General features: G+C 37.5%; 1 protein-coding gene across 1 annotated transcript in view; it reads right to left on the minus strand.

Moving 5' to 3' along the window:
- Positions 1–10661: 10661 nt before the first annotated feature.
- The window catches only part of VAMP7 (vesicle associated membrane protein 7), a 65929-nt gene continuing 53575 nt past the window's right edge, over positions 10662–23015 (minus strand). Inside the window, exons 7-8 of the mRNA XM_004324820.4 lie at positions 16591–16683; positions 10662–12474 (exon numbers count right to left, since the gene is read on the minus strand). Coding sequence (XP_004324868.1) covers positions 12406–12474; positions 16591–16683 — 162 coding nt within the window. The 3' untranslated portion in view covers positions 10662–12405. The remainder of the gene's footprint in view (positions 12475–16590; positions 16684–23015) is intronic.

Here is a 23015-nt window from a genome sequence, read left to right on the forward strand (position 1 = left end):
TGATTACTGTAGCATTGTAGTACTGTTTGAAGTCTGCGAGAGTTATGCCTCTTGCTTTGTTCTTTTTCCTCAGGATTGCTCTGGCAATTCTAGGCCTTTTGTGGTTCCATATAAATTTTAGGATTATTTGTTCTAGTTCTGTGAAAAATGTCAGGGGTAATTTGATAGGGATCACATTAAAACTGTAGATTGCTTTGGGTAGTATGGCCATTTTAACAGTATTAACCCTTCCAATCCAAGAGCATGGGATATGTTTCCATTTCTTTGAATCACCTTCAATTTCCTTTATCAATGTTTTATAGCTCTCAGTGTATAAGTCTTTCACCTCCTTGGTCAGGTTTATTCCTATGTATTTTTTTAATGCGATTTTTAAAAGAGATTGTAGTTTTTACTTTCTCTTTCTGATATTTCACTGTTAGTGTAGAGAAATGGAACCGATTTCTGTATGTTTATCTTGTATCCTGCTAGCTTGTTGAATTCATTTATCAGTAGTAATAGCTTTTGTGTGGCATCTTTAGTGTTTTCTATATAAAGTATCATGTCATCTGCATATAATGACAATTTTACCTCTTCCCTTCCAATTTAGATATCTTTTACTTCTTTTTCTTGTCTGATTGCTGTGGCTAGGATTTCCAATACTATGTTGAACAGAATTGGTGAGAGTGGGCTTCCTTGTCTTGTTCCAGATTTTAGCAGGAAGGCTTTCAGCTTTTCATTGTTGAGTATTATGTTGGCTATGGGTTTGTCATAAATAGCTTTTATTATGCTGAGATATGTTCCCTCTACACCCACTTTGGTGAGAGGTTTTTTTTTTTTATCATGAATGGATGTTGAATTTTATCAAATGCTTTCTCTGCATCTATTGAGATGATGATGTGTCTTTGATGATCATCTTTTTGTCTTTCCTTTTGTTGATGTTGTGTATCACATTAATTGATTTGCATATGTTGAACCATCCTTGTGACCCTGGGATGAATCCAACTTGATCATGGTGTATGATCCTTTTTATGTGTTGCTGGATTCAGTTTGCTATTTTGTTGAGGATTTTTGCATCTATATTCACCAAAGATGTTTGCCTGTAATTTTATTTCTTGGTAGTGTCTTTGTCTAGTTTTGCTATCAGGGTGATGGTGGCTTCATAGAATAACTTTGGAAATGTTCCCTCCTCTTCAATCTTTTGGAAGAGTTTGAGAAGGATGGGCATAAGTTCTTCTTTGTATGCTTGATAGAATTCCCCAGCGAAGCTATCCAGTCCTGGACTTTTGTTTGCAGGGAGCTTTAAAATTACAGATTCTCTTTTACTTCTAGTATCAGTCTGTTCAAATCATCTATTTTTTCTTGATTCAGTTTTGGTGGGCTGTATGTTTCTAGAAGCTTGTCCATTTCTCCTAGGTTGTTCAACTTGTTGGCATATAATTGTTCATAGTATTGTTATAATTTTTTGTATTTCTGCAGTATTGGCTGGTATTTCTCCTCTTTCATTTCTTATTTTGTTTATTTGGGTCCTCTCTCTTTTCTTCTTGGTGAGCCTGTCTAGAGGTTTGTTGATTTTTTTATCCTTCCAAAATACGAAATCTTGGTTTTATTGATTTTTTCCTATTTTTTATTTCTATTTATTTCCTCTCTGATCTTTATTATTTCCTTCCTCTGATGGAAGGAAATAATAGTTTTGTTTGTTCTTCTTTTTCTAATTCTTTTTGGTGGTAGGTTAAGTTGTTTATTTGATATTTTTCTTGTTTTTTTGAGGAAGGCCTGTATTGCTATGAACTTCCGTCTTAGGATTGCTTTTCCTGCATCCCATAGATTTTTGTATGGCCGTGTTTTCATTGTGATTTGTCTCAGAGTATTTTAAAATTTCTGCCTTGATTCCATCATTGACCCACTGGTTTTTTAGTAGCATGTTATTTAGCCTCCATGTAATCTTTTTTTTTTTCCTCATTTTTTTTTTTTTTGCGGCTGATTTCCAGCTTCATGCTATTTTGGTCAGAAAGGATGCTTGAAATCATTTCTACCCTCTTATATTTGTTGAGGCTTGTTTTGTGTCCTCATATGTGATCTATCCTAAAGAATGTTCCATGTGTGCTTTTTTTAAAACATCTTTATTGGAGTATAATTGCTTTACAATGGTGTGTTAGTTTCTGCTTTATAACAAAGTGAATCAGTTACACATATACATATGTTCCCATATCTCTTCCCTCTTGCGTCCCATGTGTGCTTTTAAAGAATGTGTATTCTGGTTTTTTGGATGTAATGCCCTGAAGATATAAATTAAGTCTAACTGTTCTATTTTGTCATTAGGATCTCTGTTGCCTTATTGATTTTCTGTCTGGAAGATCTGTCCATTGATCTCAGTGGGGTGTTAAAGTCTCCTACTATTATTGTATTCCCATCAGTTTCTTCCTTTATGTTTGTTGATATTTGTTTTATGTATTTAGGTGCTCCTATATTGGGTGCATATATGTTAATGAGTGTAATATCCTGTTTTGCATTGATCCTTTTATAATTATGTAAGTGTCCTTCTTTATCTTCCTTTACGTCCTTTGTTTTAAAGTCTATTTGTCTGATATGAGTGTTGCTACCCCTGCTTTCTTGTCATTTCCATTTGCATGAAATATCCTTTTCCATCCCCTCACTTTCAATCTATATGTGTCCTTCACTCTAAAATGGGCCTCTTGTAGGCAGCATATTGTAGGTTCTTGTTTTATTATCCAGTCTACCACTCTGTCTTTTGATCAGAGCACTTAGTCCATTGACATTTAAGGTAATTATTGATAGATAAGTATTTACTGCCATTTTAAACCTTGTTTCCTGTTGATTTCATACTTCTTCTTTGTTCCTTTCTTTTTATTTTTGTTTTTCCTTTTGTGGTTTGATTAGTTTACTTTTGTATTACGTTTGAGTTCCCTTCTTTTTGTTTTTTGTGAATCTATTGTATGTTTTTGATTTGTGGTTACCCTGGTTTTCAAGTATGTTAGCCCATTACTATATCTACTTACTTGAGACTGGTAGTCATATAAGCTCAAACACATTATTTAAAAAATCTACATTTTCTCACTCCCCTCCCCCACACTTTATCATTTTGATGTCCTATTTTACATCTTCATGTTTATCCTTTTGCTATTCATTGTAGTTAAAACTGCTTTCACAAATTTTTTTTAAATCTATACACCTGCTTATATAAGTGATCTATAATCCTTTTATACATTTGCTTTTCCTACTGTGATTTTCCCTTTCCTACAGATTCTTGCTTCATTTCTATTTAGAGATGAAAATAAATATTTCAATTTTTTTTTTTTTTTTTTTTTTGTAGTACACAGGCCTCTCACCACTGTGGCCCCTCCTGCCGTGGAGCACAGGCTCCGGACACGCAGGCTCAGCGGCCACGGCCCACGGGCCCAGCCGCTCCACGGCATGTGGGATCCCCCCGGACTGGGGCACGAACCCACGCCCCCCGCATCGGCAGGCAGACTCCCAACCACTGTGCCACCGGGGAAGCCCTCAATATTTCTTTTAGGATAGGTTTAGTATTGCTATATTCTTTTAGTTTTTGCTTGTCTGAGAAATTCTTTCTCTTCTATTCTAAATGATAATCTTGGTGGGTAAAGTATCCTAGCTTGCAGGTTTTTCCCCTTCAGGACTTTGGATTCATCTTGCCACTCCCTTCTGCAAAGTTTCTGTAGCAAAACCAGGTGATAGCTTTATGAGGGTTCCCTTGTAACTAACACTTTGTTTTTCTCTTGCTGCCTTTAGAATCCTGATTTGCCTTGGTTTAGGTCTGTTTGGGTTCATCTTGTTTGGGACCCTCTGTGTTTCCTGTACCTGGATATGTTTCTTTCTTTAGGTTTGGGAAGTTTTCAGCTATAATTTATTCAAGCACATTTTTGATCCCCTTTTCTCTTTCTTCTCCCTTGGGGATCCCTATTGGCATGCTTTATATTATCCCATAAGTCTCATATGTTGCTTTTATTTTTTTTCATTTGTCTTTCTGTCTGCTGTTCTGATCAGATGATTTCCATTATTCTATCTTTCAGATCACTTATTTGTTCTTCTGTATTATTTACCTTGCTATTTATTGCCTTTAGCTCAGTTTTCATCTTGGCAATTGAGTTGTCTAGTTTTGATTGACTTCTCTTTAAAGTTTTTAGTTCCTTGTTACAGTGATCTGCATTTCTATTGATAGCCTATCTTAATTCCTTCAGCATTTTTATTACCTACTTATTGAACAAAGGGTCTGGTAGACTGAAGGTCTGTTTCATTGTTTGTTCTTTCAGGGGATTTCTCTTGTTCTTTTAATTGGGAGTGGTTCCTCTGCTTCTTCATTTTGCTTATATTTCTCTGACGCTATGAATTTAGGAGAAACAGTTATCTACTGTTGTCTTGAAGGCCTGTTTTTATGTGGGGTCATCCCTGTGTAGCCTGCACAAGTCTAATATTTTTGGTGCAAGGGCTGTTTTTGGTATGGATGCCTGTCATATCTTTCCTCAGGATGTGTTGGTCATTATCCCCTTGATAGGGGGCATGATAAGTGCTGTGGTGACCAGAGTCTGCACTGGATGTTAGACAGGACCTCCTCTTTGCTCCATGGTTGTCACAGCCCTTTTGGGGACAGGGTCTGCTCTCCAGTTTTTGGAGTACAAGTCCCCAGATCCAGTTTTAAGCTGAGGTGTGAGGTAGGTGGAATTGGAGTGCTCCTGCTGGGAAAGGAGTCACTGTGTATTCCTCTCCAAGAGCTGTCCTCCAAGACTTGTACTCTGTGATGTTGCCTGTCACCCACTGTGTGTGCTCACAAAGTACACTGTTGTTGGCACTACACTTGGGTCCACCTCTGCTGTGGAAGCACTTGCAAATCAGCTCAGATTTCAGCCCCACCTCTGTGTGTGTGCACCCATAAAGCCTGCTGCTGCTGGTGCTGGACCCACCTTAGCTACGGGAGCACCGGTCATCACCTTGGATGTCCCCCAGGTGCTGCGCTCACAAAACTGCCAGAATGAATCTGCCAAAGTTGCACACCCACTGGGAGTCAGCTCAGAGTTCAGCCCTCTTGCCTCCAGAGCTTGCGTGCTCCAAGAACTCATAGCAGTGGAGCTAGGCCCATTGTGAGCAAGCTAAGAATGAGGCTGCTATGGCGGGGCCACACCCCTCCCTTCAGGCAGGCATTGATCATGGGGCTCTTATTGTGGACCTGAACTCCATCCTGCTCACACCACCAGTTGTGGCTCAGACCACACTCCAGGTCCTTTGGGCTGTCTCCACAGAGCCAAACTGAGTCCTGTCCCTGGGTCTGTCCACTGAAGCCTGGATTTCAGCACCCAGCCGATGAATACACTGGCAGGTACACATCTCAGGCTGGGGTGTTCAGTGAGGTGGCCAGGTGGCCTTCTGTGCAGGTCTATCTTTGTTCTGCCTGCTGCAAGCAGGCTGCTGCACTCTCCTCTGAGCCTCTGAAGCTCTCTATCTGTCCAGCTAATCTCCCAGCCAGTGAAGGGGGTTCCCAGGATGAGGGCACCTTTCCCCTTTCAGAGTTCCCTCCCTGGGGCATAGGTTCTGTCCTGATTCCTTTTTTTTTTTTTTTTTTTTTTTCCCTTTCGTCCTATCCAGTTATGTGGTGATCTTGCAGCTCTGGTTGTATGATATCACCTGCCAGTGTTCAGCAGGTATTCTGTGAGAATTATTCCACATGTAACTATTTTTTATACATTTGTGGGAGGAGGTGACCTCCATGTCCTTCTATTCCATCTTGATCTCCTGTCTGCTCTCAATTGCTTTGCCCCATTATCTACATCGTAGGCTTCGTCCCACACACTCTGTTCTATATATAGCCTGTCCCTTTAGGGATAGCTTTAGAGCCTTCTATCTCTTGCCTCTCTCCCTGGGTGGAATATCTAAGGCACTTCTCTGGAGCTAGGGACAGGAACCCACTTCCCTCAAAGTGATACCTGTGCTTTCTGACAGGGTGCTGAGCTGGAGTGGCAGCCTGTTTGCCTTGGCACAGAATCTGTACTCTACAATTGACCTGGGGTGAGGGAGATTGGAGCCCCAGTATTTTCATCATGCTGCACCTGAGGTGGAGCCTCTGCCCTATGAAGGGGTACTAGGTGGAGGAAGGGAGCCTTGATTCTTGGCTGCACTGACCTAGGATTGAGCCTCTGTAATGTGGAGCTGGGGACATAAGAAGGGCTGGCAGCCTGACACTCCTGGGGAGATTCCATATCTCTTGACTGGAGCTGGAAGAGGAGGGATACCTATCTTCTAGCCTCACTCCATCAAGCTTGAGTTTGGAGGGGAAGAGAGGGAGTGGGTCAGGGTTAAAGTGCCACAGAATCTCACTGTTCTTACCAAGATGTAGCAGACTTTCCTGATTTTTTTCCATGTGCTGACCGCCCTTAAGTCAATTTCCAGGACTGCAATGGTTGTTTTTTTTTTCTTTACAGTTTTCACCAGCGTTGCTTGTTTTACTGGTGTGTGGGTCAAAGTTGATCTTTGTGTGCTCAGTTTATTTACTTCAAAAGCCACATGGAGCCATCAGAGAAAAAGTGGCTTTCAGAAATGTTAGCGCTAATCAGAAACCCAGTGTTCATTTTCCTCAGGATTGTTGTGTATGTTTTACCTGTAGCAAGTATTTGCAGACCATAAAGCAAATAATTAAATTAAAATTCATGCCTCTACATTGTAACCTTTAACATGTATTTATCTGTGCTTTATCTATGCACAATGATGAGCAACTGAACTGCCCCTAACCCTGACCCCTACCCCTACTCCGGACAACTACCCCTGGCCCCTGATTCTGACCCTTACCCTGACCCCTATGGAGTCCTTAACCTGATCATAAACACGAACACTGGAAAATACTTGTAATTTTCTAATGGCACACACTTTTGGGATTGTAGCTATGCAGTAATATATAATTGATAAAGGTATACTTTTGATTTCTCATGTCTCACTGTACCTCCAGTCACAATTCTTTACTAGGGTTAGTTTCTAAGCAAGAATCTGAAGTACAAACCAACCTCTAGTATTTATTTTTTTCCCCATATTATAGGGCTGCAGTTAGAGGTGACCCCAAACCTATCCCCCAATATTAATCCCTATACCCTGACCCCCGATGAATTGACACATAAACTCCTTCATCCCTGGATACTCTTTGCTCCGAAATCTACTTCATCTGATATTACAATAGCCATTCCAATTTTCTTGATTGGTGTCAGCATGTATATTGTTCCATATTTTTACTTTAACCCATTAATGTTTAAAGTGAGTTTCTTATAGGCGTTTAGAGTTGACTCTTCCTTTTTTAAAATTCATTTTGACATTTAACAATGTATTTAACTGGTATGTTTCATTCAGATAGTTTGTATTGCTATGTCTTCAAGGTCAATAATCTTTTCTTCTGAAACGTCTATGCTGTCACTAATTCTATCCAGTGTATTTTTTATCTCAGAAAACCTAGCCTTCATCTCTAAAATTTCAATGGGCCTTTTCAAATTCCATATTTTACTTACTTTTTGGAACATATGAAATATAATATTAACAACTTTTTATGTCTTTGGTAATTCTAACATCTGTATCAGTTCCACGTTTATTTTAATTGAATGGCTTTTCCCTTATTATTGGTCATATTTTCTGCTTCTTTGTGTGACTGGTCATTTTTTATTTGCTGCCCTGCCCAACACTCTTTTACCTTGTTTATATTCCCACAAATATATCCTTAAGCTTTGTTCTAGGACAGTTACTTGGAAACAGCTTCTAAGGTCTGGATTTTAAGATCTATTATCCTGGGTGAGACTGTTAAGTCTAGGCCAGTGGTTCTTTTTTCTTCTTTCTTTTTTTTGCGTTATGCGGGCCTCTCACTGTTGTGGCCTCTCCCATTGCAGAGCGCAGGCTCCGGATGCACAGGCTCAGCGGCCATGGCTCACGGGCCCAGCCGCTCCGTGGCATGTGGGATCTTCCCAGACCGGGGCACGAACCCGTGTCCCCTGCATCGGCGGGCGGACTCTCAACCACTGCGCCACCAGGGAAGCCCTAGGCCAGTGGTTCTTAACCAAGGTTGATTTTGTTCCCCACCCCAACTTTGCAGGAACATTTGGGACATTCTTAGTTGTCACAATTGGAGAGAGGGTGCTCCTGGCATCCAGTGGGTTGTGGTCAGGGATGCTGCTAAACATCCCACAATGCACAGGACAGTCTCAAAGAACATCTGGCCCCAAAGGCCAACAGTGCCAAGATTGAGAAACCCTGGTCTATGCAAGACCCTTCTGAGTACTCTACCCAATACCCTGTGACTCATGAGGTTTTCCTGTCTACCTCCTATCTGTAGGGTTATTCCTAGCCCTGTGTGGGTGTAGGATATTCTTCCTTCTAGTCTTTGGGTGGTTCTTTCCCTGCCATTGGGTAGTTTCCTCAGATCTCTAGAGTCCTCTCTCTGCAACTGTCTCATTTTTAGTACCATGCCCTGCCCTGCAAACATCTCTGGGTATCTGTCATGTGTCAACTTAAGGAATCTTCCAGGCTCTTCCTGGGTTCCTTCTCACTCCATTGTAGCCTGGATACTCTCTCAACATAATAAGCTGGGGCAATAATTGGGTTCACCTCTTTGAAATATCACTGCCCTTCATTGCCTGGAGTCCAGTGTCTTAAAAACAGTTGTTTCAAATATTTTGTCCTTTACTGGGTTATTTCAGGTAGGAGGGTAAATACAATCACTGTTACTCTATCTTGGCCAGAAGTGAAGTCTGTAAGGGGTATTACTGAATTTAATGTTCTCTCTCTGTGCATGAGACTTTTAAACTTTTCTTTATGCTGGTTCAAATTGGAATGCAAATAAAAAACAAGTAAATCAGGGTGTCAACCTGTGCATATGAATTTTCTTTCACAGTTATTCTTTTTGGAAGAGATGTAACAAGTCACAACATATTTTGAATTTAGACGTTTTGTTTTAGTAAACAACACGCATCCAAAATAATTTTGTACAATGTACCTTGACCAAAAGAATGCTTTAACTTCCCAAATGGTCTTTCTCCCTAAGATGAAGCAGTTGATCTTAAAAATGAATATAGGAAGAACTTGACTGTGCTAGACTGGCACCACTGTTCTTGCTAGAAGCTGGGAATTTCATTAAAATTCCCTTCCCTATATGCTTTTAGAATTGTTTTGCCAGTGAAATGAACTCACGTAAGACTTGGAAAGCAGAAGGAAAGTGGAGGCCCATACTCTTTGAAGGTCAGGGCAGTCAGACATGAAGACGCTAAGGTGCCTGACATACCCTAGCTTTTTCTCTATCTCCTCCACTCTGCATCCAGCTCATCCTCTTGACAACTGGCCCTGCTGACCAACTGGGGACACAACTGGGTACTTGGCATCAGGTTTACTGAGCCTGTGTGGCTTCTTTTCCACACAACTCTTGTCACACACCTATTTTGGTAAACAGACGTGTAGGGATTCTCAGGTTTTCCAACAAGCTCCAACCTGTTCAACAGCACTAGCACTTTAAGTGGAAATGCTTAGGACTGTTCCTCTGATCCCCTGGCACCTCCCTTCCAGACTTTATCTTCCTACTTTGTCATACACCTGTATAAGCTTGAAGACAGTATTAAACCCCTTGTTTCAGTAATACTTGTGTTGGCTCTGTTTTACTCATTGAATTCAAACTGAATCATAGGTTAACCACCACCACCACCACCACTCTACCCCATTTATTATTTTTTAAAAGATGGAGTAGTCAGAAACAGATCTGCTTCTAATGTAAAACACTGTAGGAGGGTCTAGGGCTGTTATTTCTGTTGTTATATCAATTTCATTAAGATATCCAGGGAAGCAACCCAATTTCTTCGTCTATCTTGAGGCTGGGAAAGCAGAGTTAAGCAAGGAAGAATCATTATCTGATGGAAGCCATATCCATCTATTCTGAAGGAAACTTAGGGACTGTGACACTATTTGACCTTGTGGCCAAGGGTTCGAAGTAAAGAGAAATAATTAGCTTTTAACCACTTCTTTCTTTGTTCATAACAACCAAATAGCCTTTTTTCCCCCTCTGTCTGGTTAGGGAATGCGCACTTCAGTTGAAACCTGGATGAGGCCTGGGGAGAGTTAAATGGGCTGTTTTTGAGTTGCTCTAGCATGTACAGAAACATATTCTACCATTCTTGACTTCAGTTACCTAGGTTCAAAGGCCCAAAGTGACAGATTATTGTTTCGTTGTGGCCCAGTTTTTGTACATTTCATCTTTGCCACTCTTATTTCTTTTTTTCTTTACCCAAACCTGTTTTGCTCCAACAAATTATTCTCTCTCACCCTCAAATGCCTTCCTTTGAGCCATCTATTTCAGAACCAGTCAGTTGTGTTGAACTGGATTACAATCCCTGGGGTTCTTTTCCTGTTCTGTCTCAACCATGGTCTCAGGATGATGGCTGTAGAGGCTGTGTGGTCATTTCATGATCTTTCATTGTTTTTGGTATGCCCTACATACTTTTTTAACTTCTTTTGTGTCTTTTGGTTTTGAAGAAATTTTTTACACCTGAGACAGTGCTATAGCTCTTTACTGTAAGGCTCCAGGTCACACTTTTAAATGTATTTTCAGCATAAGTAAAATACTTTTGTTCTGTAAACTATAGTAAAATGTCATCAGAAGAAATCAGACTGCAGGAAGAAACTCTAAAACAAGCAACTCATTGTATTACTCTTAAATTTTATTAATGCCTTCAGTTTGTGCATCATTTAAAACAAGATATGTGCTTTAAAAAGCATTCTTATACATAAATAGATCAAGGGATGGTTAAGTAATTTATCCCTAAAACATGCACATCATTTTTATTCAGGTGTGTATAAGAAAGGGAAATAAGCTTTAAGTCTTTTTCTTTGGATTAAAGACATTTGGAAGTTATTATTAAGGAATGCCAAATGTTTTCATGGAACAAATGTGTTTTCCAATAGGAAATGCTGATGTAATTAAAAGGCATTAGTGTTGATAAAGAGGACTGAAAAAACATTTTCACTATACATGTTCACCAGGAAAAGAGTCCCAAGGGGTTGAAAATATGTCAAATAAACGAATCAGCATGAATTGAAAGATATAGATGGAAGAACAGGTAGCAGGTGCCAGATTATGTGACACATAAATATTCAAGGCACATGATTAGGCTAAAAAGGTGACTAGGTTTTACAGACCAATTTGTTCTTTCATTGGGAAAATAGTCAAATGTAATATAATTTCCATTTACTGGCATTTATTGATAAATAAATGCAATTAGATCTACAGCAGCAAATGCTGTCCTTTCAGATACACACCAAAAGTACACACTAGCTAACAGATGCCAGAGTAGCCAAAGCAGTATGATTATACTCCAGTTATTTCACACTGCAGTTACATGGATGTTAGCTAAAATGTCTTGTACTGTTTCTATGTATCATACTGTCTACTCTCAAGTTTCCCAAAAGAATTCTTCAAAACTAGGCAGATTAAAGAACTTACTAAACCACAAAGGATGCTCAAACTACTATTCAACACCAGTCAAACCCAAACCCTGGAGTTGATTGCTGACTATATTCAGTTTGGGCTTTTCCACTGTGGTTCTCTTCCTTTTCTTTGGTGAGCCAGAGGAATGTGTCTCCCCACTCCCTCCACTACCCATTCTATTATCTACACAATTGCCCTAAATACCCACCAAAGAAAAAGGAATATGTAAAAAACCACAACCTTCAACAATATTTAAACCACCGTCTTCTCAAATCAACTGCAATGGAGAAACAGAGACTATCAAGCTCTGTGAGGTTTGTGAATGATCAAAACTTTCTTCCTAAAAGTTAATAATAGGCAGACAAGGATAATTCTGTTTGCTTCTAACAGGCTAGCAAAACGTTCCCCATCTGACTGAGATAAAATGTTTAATACTTTACCTGCTTGGGCTCCTAGAAACACCAACAATTAATTACAATTCCCCAAATAACAACAATTTTCCATGTATTTTATTTTCAAGCACTTAAAACCCTTCAAAATCAAAAGACATTAAGACGAGATGTTAGCAATACTGTCTCTTAAACTTTTGTGTGCACAAAGGTCATCCATCATTTCAGTAGACAGCTCATAAGACAGGTGGTTTCTACCTTGGTGATAGCTTTGTGCAGTTATAGACAAAAATGTATCTATAAGTAGATGACACTAGTTAACAAACCAAAGAAACAAAATGCCTTTTTAAGGCTACTGCTGCAAAAAATGGTTCAGTCTGAAGTGCACTGGAATAAACTGGTTGATAGGACAAAGATAAATCTGGAGGCATAGAAGAATATTAAAAAAAGAGAAAGAAGAGGGTTGAAGAGACTGGCAGACACCATCTGTCAGTATTAAAAGGCTTGAATCACACGGATTGCTTTTAACTCTTTGTTCTCTCGTATCCTTGGTTAATGATAACTTTTTTATTTCTTCACACAGCTTGGCCATGTAAATCCACCACAGAGTGGTGACACAATAATATAGATGAATACCTGGGGAGGGGCAGAGAAGGCAATTTTATTTTCTTGAATCCATCATAGGCTCCTAAATAATATATAAAGACTGATGAACAAATATTGGTTCCATTAGAGTAGGAGTTGTGTAATAATACAATATACTAATCAAGTATTTTCAAACACAGAAGTGGAATTAAAATGATCTTTTTTGATATAACCCACATCCACTTGAATTCCACTGTTTTCTTTTCTGGTAGGGAAAGCAGTGGGGTTGTTTCTCTTCACTGGGAAGTAGGCAGAATGGAATTATATAAGCAACTCTACTGATAACATCATTGTCATAAAGATCACAGATTAGCATGATTCCCTTAAGTATGATTTTATAATTAAGTATATTTTTAGGTTTTTGCACATGGATTAATTTTTCATTATCAGGATGATTAAAAATATTAAAAAGCATGAGTAGACTCTACATCTATATCACCTATGAGCAAAAATGTTGCCATGAACCTTTCAGTGGATTACAATGATAATTATAATTACCCAATTATAAGTAACACAGCAAAAATACTAGTCCTAATAAAGATGTACTAGCGTTTTAGGACTCAAAAACAGGATACACTGTATGATTCTGTTACGTGAAGTCCTAGAAGAGGCAAAAGTTGTCCACAGCAAAAGAAATCAGAACAATGGTAGCCACTCAGCTGGGGGTGGGGGTTGACTGAGAAAGGACATGAACCGTCTTTCTGGGGATGAAAACACTCTGTATCTTGATAAAAGTATGGGTTACACAAATGTGTGAATCTGTCATTGAACTGTATGCTTAAGATATGTGCATTTTCCTTTAAGTATCTCAATTTTAAAAAGCTTTAAAAATTGAAAAAACAAAAAAGAGGTATTAGCTTTTTAATTATGGTATTATAATTTTAAATTATGATATTCTGCATGGCATATGCTTGCTCAGATTACTACATTCCAAAAATAGATTCATTGTAAAATTTAGGTTCGCATTAAATCAGTCATTTTGTTCTGATTTAAATTGCAACTTTCTAAGATCTTTAAGTGACTGATTTCATTACTCACACACTTAGAAAAAAATATATTATGAATTACATGCTCCCTACCTAAAGTCAGCAAAGTGTTTTTCCTTACTTCTCTATAAATGTTGGGGGTAGGGGTTATAGAAAATTCTGGTTATTAATAAATAGGCTAAACTACTCAACATATTCACATAAACACAGATATTCCAATTTGATAGAAAGTTGACTCTTTGCCACGGCTAAAATATAAGGATTTTTAAAGCTGAAGTACAATATGTTAGGTGACAACACCTTCTGGTAAAGGGTTGGCAAGTTGGCAAAGTACTCTGCATGTAGTAAGTAATCAATAAATATAATCTGAATTTAATAATAATCTACCTTTATAAATCAATCTAAATTCCTAGACCAAAGAAGGAGGAAGAAGCTAAGCTGAGAAGCCAAGAATGTGCCACCTGAGGATCCTGAACAAGGGAACAATCAAGGCACAATTTCCAGTACAACATTAATAGAGCTATAGCTGCCCTTCTCTGTTAGGCAAGTCCAGCTGTCTAAGGTGGAAGACCTTCAATAGGGGTCAAGGAGAAGTGGAGCTGAGTCAGAGATATCTGCTAGGAGTTAACTTTGGGCATCTGTAAATGAAAAAAGGATGAGGAGGAAATGCTGCTTTGCCCAGACACAAACTACCCCCAAAGCAAAGGATCCCTCCCCCACTCCTTAGAGCAGCAGCTCTCAAGCTTTTGGTTCAGGACTTCTTTACACTCTTAAAAATTAGTGAGGACTCCAAAGACCTCTTGTTTAGAGGTGGGTTATAACTATCAACACTTAACCATATTAGAAATAAAATTTTAAAAATACACCCATTACGTATAAACATAACTAACTACATTTCTGTGAGGTCAGTTTTGTGTGTCAACTTGGGGAGGCTACACTGCACTGGTATCCAATCAAACACTAATCAAGGTGTTGCTGTATTTTGTAGATGTGATTAAAGCTCATAAATCAGTTGACTTTAAGTAAGGCAGATTATCCTACATAATCTGAATAAGCCTGATCCAAGCAGTTAAAAGGCCTTAAGAGTGGAGCCAAGGTTTCCTTGAAGAAGATATTCTGCCTGTATATACAGGTTTGCTCCTGCCCCTCAGGTCCAGCCAGCCCTTCCTGACAGCCTGCTCTGTGGATTTTGGACTTGCCTAGCCAGCTCTTGCCCTTGCAGAAACGAATTCCCTATGATATATCTCTGAATATATATCCAGACAAATTCAAGGAGAGAGTATATTTGTTAACAAGTACAACTTCTATGAAAAAAAAATGTTAAAATAAGAATAATAAAAGTTCTTAGAAATTTAAAGCATGGCTTTAAAAAATAAAGATTTAAAAATTAATTTTTAAAAAGAAGAACTGGATAGCAGAATGAACAGAGCTGGAAGAGTTAGCTGAATGATTCACCCAGAATGTGTTGCAAAAAGGAGTTTAAACATATTAAAAAGGTTACCAGACATGCAGGATAGTTCAAAGAGGTCCAATATCTTTTTATATTGGGGTTCCAAAAGGAGGACAGCATACAGACTACATTTTTTTTTGTTTATATTGATGTGGACCATTTTTAAAGTCTTTATTGAATTTGTTACAATATTGCTTCCGTTTTGTGTTTTGGATTTTTTGGCCACGAGGCATGTGGGATCTTAGTTCCCCAACCAGGGATTGAACCTGCACCTGCTGCATTGGAAGGCAAAGTCTTAACCACTGGACCACCAGGGAAGTCCCTAGACTACTTTATATTTATAGACAAGGGTAAGTAAGTAAGTATTAGGAAACTGAACTCACCATGCATTAAAAGAATACTACAGGCTTCCCTGGTGGCGCAGTGGTTGAGAGTCCGCCTGCCGATGCAGGGGACACGGGTTTGTGCCCCGGTCTGGGAAGATCCCACATGCCGCGGAGCGGCTGGGCCCGTGGGCCATGGCCGCTGAGCCTGCGCGTCTGGAGCCTGTGCTCCGCAACGGGAGAGGCCACAACAGTGAGAGGCCCGCGTACCACAAAAAAAAAAAAAAAAAAAAAAGGAATACTACATAATGACCTCTTAGTACTTATCCCAGAAATGAAAGAATAGTTAATTATTAGTGCTTTCATTAATGTCATTCAATATATTATTAAATGTTGTTATATTATCAATTCATTGGGTAGAGAAATACCATTTCTTAAAAAAAACTTTTAGCACTCTAGAAATAAAATGTTCTTTAACTTCACAATAAAAGTGACAAGAATTCATAGTAAATATCACTCATAAATATTAGAAGCATTCCAATTAAAACCAGGAACTAAATAAAGATTCCTACTGATACCACAATTATTCAGCACCGCTTGTAAATGAAATGTGTGTGTGTGCGTGTGTGTGTGTGTGTGTGTATAAATAAATGATGAGGTTAAGATTATTAATAGACAGTATCATAATTTATCTATAGCGGGAGTCAACAAACTACAGCCATTGCTTGTGAGCTAAGAATGGTTTTTATATTTTTCAACAGTTGTTTAAAAAAATAATATGTGACAGAGACTGTATGTGAACTGCAAGGCCTAAAATATTTACTATTTGGACCTCACAGAAAGTTTGCTGACTCCTGATCTACAGCACACAGAAGAATCAACTGACAAACTATTACAACTACTAAAAATTATGCAAGGTTGCCAGAAACAAAACAGATGAATTAGAAAAGAGAAAACAGAAACAAAGGAACAGAAAACAGAATTAACTAGAAAACAGAAATATAATTAGAAAATATTCACTCAATTGGAAAATGCAAGTTTAAAAGAGTCCCATTTCAGCAGTGAGAAAACCATTAAATAATCAGGAATATCTGGAATGCCTTAAACGACTACTTACATATAAGAATTCTCAGTAGGGAAATAGGGTTTAAGTAGGGATGCTATGACACAGTAACTTCATAGGAAAGCTAATCCCTGGTCATGTGTTTCACCATTAAAATTTATATGTAGCTCATTTCAGAGTGCTAATCATTTTTTTTCAGAGTGCTAATCACTGAGAAAGAATTCCAGCACCTAATTTCTTAGAGATTGAAAAATAAAATCATATATTAAAAGGACAAAAACTTACGACTGATATGATGATGATGATGATAGTGAGCTTGAGATTCTTCATACACATGGCTCGGGCAAGATTTCTGCTGGTTGTTTTGAAGGTGACAGACTAGAAAAAAAAAAAGCATGAATTGTCTGATCCCTGGCATTGACTACATGATTGATTTGCAATAATACCTGCGAAACTTTTACTTTCATTAAATTCTGTTTCAATGGTTTTTACCCCTTCCCTCTCCACAGATAGAGACTGGCCATTCATAATCACTAGTTCCACAAAGCAGGACTCTGCCACATATATGGTAAGCAGTATGAGCCCACTGGAAAGGATTCCCTCCTTTTTCTTCTCCACCACAGCAATGCATGTGATGTTGAGCACTAGAAGTAGTTCTTCGTGATAGCAGAAAAGCCTTTTCATCTTCATGCTTCCAATAATGTAAGTGTCAATAATATGTCATTTAATGTCCAGTCCTCTGTCTCAAAAGCCTTATAGAACTGTGACTTGACTTCTAACAGGCGGAACAGTTCTCTGAGCTTTCTGAGATTCTCTTCCCTGGTTATAATTCTCAAATTTGGCTCAAATAAAATTTTCCATTTCTTTCTTAGATGGACTGATTAATTCTTTGTTGACAATGTCATCACACATCTATGCTGGGAGAGTAATGAGCCCATGGGGAGAGAACAACAGAAACTGTGGGTTTGTTACCTCTCCAACTCCACCCCATGTGCTGCTTCTTTTGGCTGAGCTTAATCTGTAACCTTTGCCTGTAAAAACCATAACTATAATAGCTTTCATAGAGTTCTGTGAGTCCTTCTAGTGAGTTATCAAACCTTAGAATGGTTTGGGGAATGAACAAACTTGCAGCTGGTGTCAGAATTGAGGGAGGCTTGGGGACTGTGCCCTCTAAATTGTACATAGTTGGTGAACTTCTCAGTTGCCCAAACTCTTTTCAATTACTCACAAACTAAGTCACAATAAAGACTCCAAGAAGGAGGAAGATAATATGAATAAGAAAAAGTAGTGAGCAATGAAACTAATAAACCTAAATACAGTTATGTGATTCAACAGGTTGGGGTGAAGATTTCTCCACAATCCTCAGGTCAGTATTTGAACACTGATATATCACCTGTTTAAAACCAGTTCAACTATAAAGAACAATTGTTACACCTTACCAAAGCTTCCCTTGGGGATGGGTGGGGGTGGATGTAAGTAGAAAAGAACAAAAAGATATAAAAACCCCTGTGAGAATGACAAGGGCAAGCTGACCAGCCTGATGGCCTCTCCACTTCATGTAGATGGTTTCACTAGCAGCTGATGATGCACTAAAAATGGGCAAAGGACTTGAATAATTTCTCCCAAGAAGATATACAAATTGTCAATAAGCACACGGAAAGATGATCAACATCATTAGTCCTTAGGGAAATGAAAATCAAAACCACAATGACATACCACTTCATACCCACCAGGATGGCTATAAGAAAAATACGGAAAATAACAAGTGCTGGTGAAGATGTGGAAAAACTGGTATCCTTGCACATGTTGGGAATGTAAAATGGTGTGGCAGTTATGAAAAAATGTTTGGTAGTCCCTCAAAAAGCTAAACATAGGATTACCATATGACCCAGTAATTCCACTCCTAGGTAAATGCCCAAAGGAACTAAAAGCAGGGACTTGAATGGATACTTGTATGCCAATGTTCATAGCAGAATTATTCACAAGCGCCCAAAGATGGAAATAACTCAGTGGTCCATCAACAGATGAATGGATAAATAAAATGTGGTATATCCCTATAATGGAATATTATTCAGCCATAAAAAGAAATGAAGTCCTGACACATGCTACAACATGGATGAAACTTGAAAATATGATGCAAAGTGAATTAAGCCAGACACAAAAGGACAAATTATTGTAGGATTCCAATTATAGATCTCTAGAATAGGCAAATTCATAGAGACAGAAAGTAGATAAGAGGTTACCAGGGGCTGGGGGGAGTGGGAATGGGAACTTATTGGTTAACAGTTACAGAATTTGTTTGGCATAATGACAAAGTTTTGGACATAGATAGTGATGATGGCTGCACAACACTATGAATGTAATTAATGTCACTGAATTATACACTAAAATGGTTAAAATGGCAAATTTATTATATGTATATATTTCACCACAATTAAAAATTATAATGTAATATGCCAAAACCCATTGAACTGTACACTTTAAATGGGTCAACTGTATGGTCTGTGATTTATTGATCAATAAATAAATAATTAAATAAGGTTGTTAGAAAAACCAAGAGGTGATAAAATGAAGCAATTTTTTAAACATTTGAATAAACAAAATAAAAAAGAGGAACAAAGAGGACAGAGCAAATAAAAACCAAAGAGCAACATAGCTTACTTAAACTCAACTCTATCAATATTTATATTACATGTAAGTGGAATAAACATTTCAATTATAAATATACTTTATATATTAAGCAATGTAGAGGAAAGCATGCAAATGTTAAGGAGACACATGAAAGACATAAAAAAGATCAAAATCAAACTTGTAGACATGAAAAATACACAAAATGGGAGTAACAGATTACAAACTGCAGCATAAAAAGATAAGTAAACTTGAAGACACTGTAATAGAAACTATCCTAAATGAAACACAGAAAGAAAAAAGACTGAAAAAAACGAACAGAGCATCAGTGAGTTGTGGGACAACTTCAAGTGCTTTAATGTACACATAACTGGAGTCCTAGAAGGAAAGAAGGACAGAAAAATATTTGAAGAAATAACAGCTGACTGTTTTCATAATTTGATAAAAACTACAAACCCACAGTTCAACAAACCCAGAGCTGAAGAAACATAAAGAAAACTACACCAAAGTATATTATAATCAAATTTCTTAAAACCAATGATAGAAAAATCTTATAAGCACCCAGAGGAAAAAAAGACAAATTATATACGTAAAAACAACAGTGGAATTTTTGTCAGAAAGAAGATAAAAGACAGTGATGAAACATCTTTCAAATATTGAAAGAAAAAAATAATATAGAATTCTATTCTGTGAAAATATCTGTAAGAAAAGGAAGTGAAATAAAGACTTTTCTGATATACAAATACTGAAAGAATTCATTACTAGCAGACCTACACTACAAGAAATGTTAAAAGACATCCTACAGGCAGAAAGAAAATGTCACCAGATGGAAATCTGGATCTACACAAAAGAATGAAGAGTTACGAGAAATATTAACTACATGGATAAATAGAAAAGATGTTTTTCTTATTATTTAAATCTCTTTTGAAGGTTATATGTGTGTATAAAAGTATGACAAAAATAGCACCAAGGCCAGGTAAAAATTGGAGGTATACTATTATAAGGTTCTCATACTATTTGTGAAGTGGGATAATACCACTTGGAGGTAGACTATGATAAGTTAAAGCCTTATACTGTAAACCTTAAAGCAATCACAAAATAACAAAACAGAATAAAAATGGAATTTAAGACATACTCATTAATGGAACAGAAGGCAGAAAAAGAGAGTGAAGGGAACAAAGAACAGATGGTAAAAAAAAAAAAGGAAACAAATAGTAAAATGGTAGATTTAAAACCTTCCCACAAAGAAAAACTCCAGGCTGAGACTGCTTCACTGGTGAATCCTTCCAAACAGCAAAGAAGCAAATAATATCGATACTACCTAAACTCTTTTGGAGGATAGAGAGAGAGAGGTAACACTTCCCAACCTGTTTGATGGGGCCAGTATATCCCTGATACCAAAGCCCAAAAAGAAAAATAAATTATAGACTAACATCCCTCATGAACACAGATACAAAATTTCTGAATAAACCAATAGCAAATCCAGTAAGGTATTATATAAAAAGGATACTGTATCATGATCTTGCAGGAATGCAAGGTTAGTTTAACATTCAGAAATAAATATTAGTTTAGTAAGTTAGGTTCAGTCATATTAACTGATTAAAGGAGAAAAACCATATAATCTTCTCAATATATAGAGAAAAAATATTTGATAAAATTCATGAATAAAACTCTGAAATGAGGAATTGAAGGAACTTCTTTCACCTGATAAAGGGTACCTATTAAAAAATCTACAGCTAACAACATAATTGTGAAAATATTGAATTTTTCCCCATAAGATGTGCTTCATTCCAGAATGTCCAGTCACAACTTGTCTTCACTATTGTGTAGAAGGTTCTAGCCAGTGCAATAATACAAGGAAAAGAAATAAAATGTAAGCACCTACAAAAAAGCTCATAGAACTAATAAGTGAATTTTGGAAAGTTGAAGGATACAAACCAGGTCAATATACAAAAATTAATTTCATTTCTATATAATTAGCAATAAATATTGGAAAACAAAATTTAAAATAGAATGCAAAAGCATGAAATTCTCAAAGGTATATTTCACAAAATATGTGCAAGACTTGTACACCAAAAACTAAAAAGCACTGGTGAGAAAAATTAAAGAAATCCTATGCAAAAGCAGACATATGTCAAGTTTATGGATAGGAAGACTCAATGCTGTCAAGATTACCAATTCTCCTTAAGTTGACCTATCAGTTAAATGCAATCACAATCAAAGATACAAATTTTTTTTAAGGATGGAAAATAACAAGCTTATTCTGAAACACAAACGGAAATGCAAAGGACCTAAAATGGTGAAGACAGTCCTGGTGAAGAACAGAGTGAAGGACTTAGGGAATTCTATAAAGCTACAGTTAGCAATACAGTGTGGTACTGGCATAAAGACAGACAAAGAGAACAATGTAACAAAATAGAGAATCCAGAATTAAAGCCCCACAGAGGAGGATGGATAAATAGTGGTAGGTAGACTTATACAATGGAATATGTAGTACAAAACAATAAAAAATAATAAATTATTACTACATTCAACAACATGGATGAATCTCATAGGCATACTGGTGAGTGAAAGGGGACAGATGCAAATATATAACATACGTTTCCATTTTTCTATACATTTTAAGAATGGGAAAAACATTATCTAGGGTGACATAAGTCAGAAAAGTTACTTCTGTTGGGGATTATTAACTGGAAGGGGCTTGAGGCTGCCTTCTGAGGTGCTGATAGTGTTTTATATCTTGACCTAGGTGGTGGTTACATGGGTATAAACATATGTAAAAAAATAACTGAGCTGCACACTTATTAAAAGTAGTACATTTACTGCACGTTATTGTATTTGTTATTCCTCCATAAAAAGAGGCAGCAGTTAATGAGTACCTTTTGTTAATCTGGGTGATGTAGTCAACAAAATTAAGAAAGCTTTTTTTGGAAAGTGCAGACTATACTAGTACTGGTCAAACACAGGCCACTCCAGCTAAATAAGGTCATCTTCAGGGACTAAGGATACCTAAGAGATAGACTGGAAGTACAAAAAAACTTGTCATCAGATCTACAATCAGACACCTGTCTCTCTTTGTCCCCAGCAACAGTTTACAAAGTGAGCCATTATAGAACCCTGGTGTCTTAACTTCCTGTATGGTGCCACTCTTCCTCCAATTTCCATGTACTTTGGTGAAAAAACTATTATCCTCCTAAGACCTACCGTTAATAGATGTCTCTGTAAAACTAACAATAACAATAAACCTTTAAATAGCTCTTACTATGTATCAGACACTGTGTTAGGGATTTTGCATGCATTGTGTGCTTTAACCCTCAAAACACTATGAAGAAGATTCATCTTCATTTTACAGATGATGATGACTGAGGCATAGAGAGTTTAAGTAACTTGCCTAAGGTCACACAACTAGTGAGTGACAGAGCTGGGATTCAATCCCAGGCAACCAGACTCTAGAGCTTGTGCTCTTAACCACTACAATCTACCTGTCAGGAAGAATGAACAAGATCACTCACTGATATCTGTTTCAAGGGGTAAATTTCTACTCTTCATGTAAATTTGTAATTGTATAGACCCAAATTGTAACTGATCTCTGCCCTCCTTCTATTCACTGTATATGTATCATCTTCCCTGAAAACTTTCATCCACCAACCAGATGGAAAATGCAGAGACACACGTAATTGTAGCATAAGTAGGTTACAGGGACACATCCTTCCCTATCAATCTCTGCCTCTTGCTTAATACAAGAAAAACTCAAGCTGTCACGGTAAGCAAGAAAGTGACTGAACTGTCTGATTTTTAGGATCCACAATGGGTCACAACTGGCCCGCACTTTTGTTTTGTGTTTTACGAATATACAGAGAACAAACTGGTATATGTAGCTAAGGTGCTAAATTATGTAGGCATCAATCCAAAGCTTTAAAAAATTGTTTCTTTATATTGAGTATGTTTTCCAAATGAAAGCTTCCTTAATGGCTATTAATTGGTTATGGCTTTTTTCTATGCCTCATTGATACCCTCATGATCACAATGTAGTCACATAATGGGGGTTAGAATGGGAAAAAAACCCCACTAAAGTATTGAAT

Source organism: Tursiops truncatus, chromosome X, assembly GCF_011762595.2.
Source record: "Tursiops truncatus isolate mTurTru1 chromosome X, mTurTru1.mat.Y, whole genome shotgun sequence".
Classification (NCBI taxonomy): domain Eukaryota; kingdom Metazoa; phylum Chordata; class Mammalia; order Artiodactyla; family Delphinidae; genus Tursiops; species Tursiops truncatus.